At 39.0% G+C, this 3187-nt stretch overlaps 1 protein-coding gene across 1 annotated transcript; it reads left to right on the top strand.

The window, feature by feature from the left end:
- Positions 1-2700, top strand: mrps25 (mitochondrial ribosomal protein S25). Its single transcript, XM_084720833.1, has 4 exons — positions 1-237; positions 957-1063; positions 1155-1242; positions 2000-2700. The coding sequence occupies exons 1-4, from the start codon at positions 104-106 to the stop codon at positions 2187-2189; spliced, it is 519 nt and encodes a 172-aa protein (XP_084576959.1). The 5' UTR covers positions 1-103; the 3' UTR covers positions 2190-2700.
- Positions 2701-3187: the final 487 nt, after the last annotated feature.

Below are 3187 nucleotides of genomic sequence, written 5' to 3'. Positions count from 1 at the left end.
CGACTCTGACGTCATCAAAACGCGCCTCCGTCTGGTTTGTGCGACTCGAGAAGGCGCAGGCTGCTTTCAGATGATATTTTGTAAATAAAAAAAAGACTTTAAAATGCCTATGAAAGGAAGGTTTCCGATCAGGAGGACTCTGGAGTACCTCCAGAAGGGCGACATCATCTTTAAAAACAGAGTGAAGATCATGACGGTCAATTACAACACGCATGGAGAGCTGAGCGACGGAGCAAGGTCAGGGCTAACTACAGCTAGCCGAGACACATTTCCTGTTAAAACACCGCTAATATGTCCCAAAACAGGTGGAGACGGTGTGCATGCATTGTCCTGTCCTCATAATATTACATAGAAAACATTTAGCTACATCGCTGATGCCATGAAAGAAGGCATAGACTTAAATGTCAGTGCTGTTGCGAGGGTTGTCATTAATGAATATTTCCATCATCTTCTCGATTGATAGATTGATCGGTCAAAAAAAAAAATGAAAAATGCTTTTTACAATTTCCCAAAGCCCAAGTCGGCGTCCAAAATACAAACACATCCAGGTTCTCATATAGAGGAGATGTAAATACATAAAAGTTTCAGATTAGAGAAACTGGAAGCAGACAGTTTTTGTCATAAGCAAGTAATCAGTTATCAAAATAGATTAATTATTAATTTTCTGTCGACTGACTGTGTAGAGCTGCAATAATTACTTAAATAATCGATTAGTTGTCAACTGTTAACTTATTTTCCAGTTATTTTAATAATTGCCCAATCGATTTGACTCATTCTTTAAGAAAAAAGCCCCTGATTTCAGCTTCTCGGATGTGAATATTTCTTTTTTCTTTATTTTCCCTGTACAACAGAAAACTGAATATCTTTGATTTGTGGATAAAACGACTTGAAGAAAATCAGACTGCTGGTTTGTGAAGCTGGTCTTAAATTTTGTACTTTCTCTCTTTGTTTTGCAGAAAGTTTGTGTTCTTCAATATTCCTCAGATTCAGTACAAAAACCCGTGGGTCCAAATAATGATGTTCAAAAATATCACACCATCACCGTTCTTGAAGTTCTACTTGGGTATGTGTCCTCGCACTGAAGTGCATTATTGTTATTACTGTTATTATGTATTGTATCTAGGTTGGGCTGACCTCTTCTGTCTCTTTTGCAGATGACGGGGAGCAGGTTCTGGTGGATGTGGAAGGGAAGGACCACAAACAAATTTCACAACATGTTAAGAAGATTTTGGGAAAATCAGAGTAAGATATTCAGAATTATTAAGTTAAAGGACCAGTGTGTAAGATTTGTGGGAATTTATTGGCAAAATATTACAGCAATAGAGTGTAGTATTTTTTCATTAGTGTATAATCACCTGAAAATAATAATCATTGTTTTTGTTACCTTAGACTGAGCTGTTTTTATCTACAGAGGCTGCCATGTGCCACTGTTTCTACAGTAGCCCAGAATGGACAAAACAAAACCTGGCTCTAGATATGGTCTTTGATTTCTTTGTGTGAGTTATGTATATAGGTTCCATAGGTTCTCCTAAAAGCTTAGAGAGGGAGGGTGATGCAAGGTTTTTGCAGTTTACAAGCTCACAGCTAGATGCCACTAAATCCACGCTGGCCCTTTAAGTGTTCCATCACACCTACATGACTGTTCATTTGTGATTAGGTCTGGGTGATCTTAAATCAGTGGTGCCCAACCCTGGTCCTCAAGTTCCCCTGTCCTCCATGTTTTAGATGTTTCCCTGCTCCAACACACCTGATTCAAATGATCAGCTCATCATCAAGCCTCTGCAGAAGCCTGACAACAACCTGATCATTTGAATCAGGTGTGTTTGAGCAGGGAAACATCTATAACATGCAGGACAGGGGTCCCTGAGGACCAGGGTTGGGCACCACTGTCTTAAATGAATCAAAATATTAGATACTACCTATAAATAAGTCATGGAAATAATTTGAGGTCTTCTATAATGATCTAAAAATCTATTCATTCATTTCTTTTTGTTTACAGAGAAGTGTTACAAGTTGAGGCTCAAGCCAAGATGCAGGCCTCCAACCCCGCCAATTTTGGGCCAAAGAAGTACTGTCTGAGGGAGTGTATCTGTGAGGTGGACGGCCAGGTGCCGTGTCCTGGCACCACGCCGCTGCCCAAGGAGATGACGGGTAAATATCGTACCCAGATGGCAGCGTCACAAGAGTGAGAAGCTGAGGAGAGATAAACTGGACAATATTATGGCATTGTGTTGTTGCATTTGATTTTGCACAATTCCATAAAAGGACTACTATATTGCATATTTTGATATAAATATGTGTAACTAAATGGATCCTTTGATGCTGTGCACACTGGCTGGACTGAGACCTTCCAGGCTACTATAAACAGGTGGAGCCTCCCAACACATGACTTTGTTTGGGCAGTCAACTCTTTGTTCTTTTGAATAACTTGATGCCACAGTGGCTGAATAATCTACACATCCAGAAGCATTTTATATCCAGGACAGTGTCAGTATTGCAATATAAACATTCAAATAAAAACTAATTTGCCCGGGTCATTGTTGCTCTATTTAAACACCAGGAAAATCAAAATCTAAGTATGAACAGACACAATATTTATGACAAGAACGAGAAATGCAAACGTCTTACATACAACTTTTTTTTATTGGTGATGAAATGGAATTTTCTAAAGTTAATAAACTGATGTCTGTGTGTCCAAAATGTTGCAATTGTTTTAAATGCAGGGGTGTTGCTAAAATCAACTGCTAACACACATTAACGAAGCTCCTGAAGTTATTCACACTGTCACAAAACATTTACAGTGTCACATGATTTGCTTAAAGTCTTCTGTGGACATCACAGATTAGCACAAAAACACTGTTAATGTCTAATGAAGAGAAATATGGACATTCTGACGGGCAGGACAGCACTACGACAAATCCATGTAAGGACTGAGCAGTACTGTGAGTGATAATACTTGCTGGCATTCATGTAGTGTTAATTTATCTGACAAAGAAAACCCTTGTGTTTAAAATGTCGCTTTGACCTAAGAATTGATATTGTGTGCACACCGGTATTATCTGTTGACTTAAAGTTGCCTACAGTGTGCCTTGGCAAATAGTGTTCAGTATGTTCATGGTGAGTGTCGGCTGGATGGACTTCTTAGATCAAACTACTGAACAGATAACATGCTTTAGATACAGAGCTT

Source organism: Lutjanus erythropterus, chromosome 6, assembly GCF_056507025.1.
Source record: "Lutjanus erythropterus isolate fLutEry1 chromosome 6, fLutEry1.hap2, whole genome shotgun sequence".
NCBI classification, from domain to species: domain Eukaryota; kingdom Metazoa; phylum Chordata; class Actinopteri; order Lutjaniformes; family Lutjanidae; genus Lutjanus; species Lutjanus erythropterus.
Note: the sequence above shows the minus strand (reverse complement) of the source record. Positions and strands in the feature narration are given on the sequence as shown.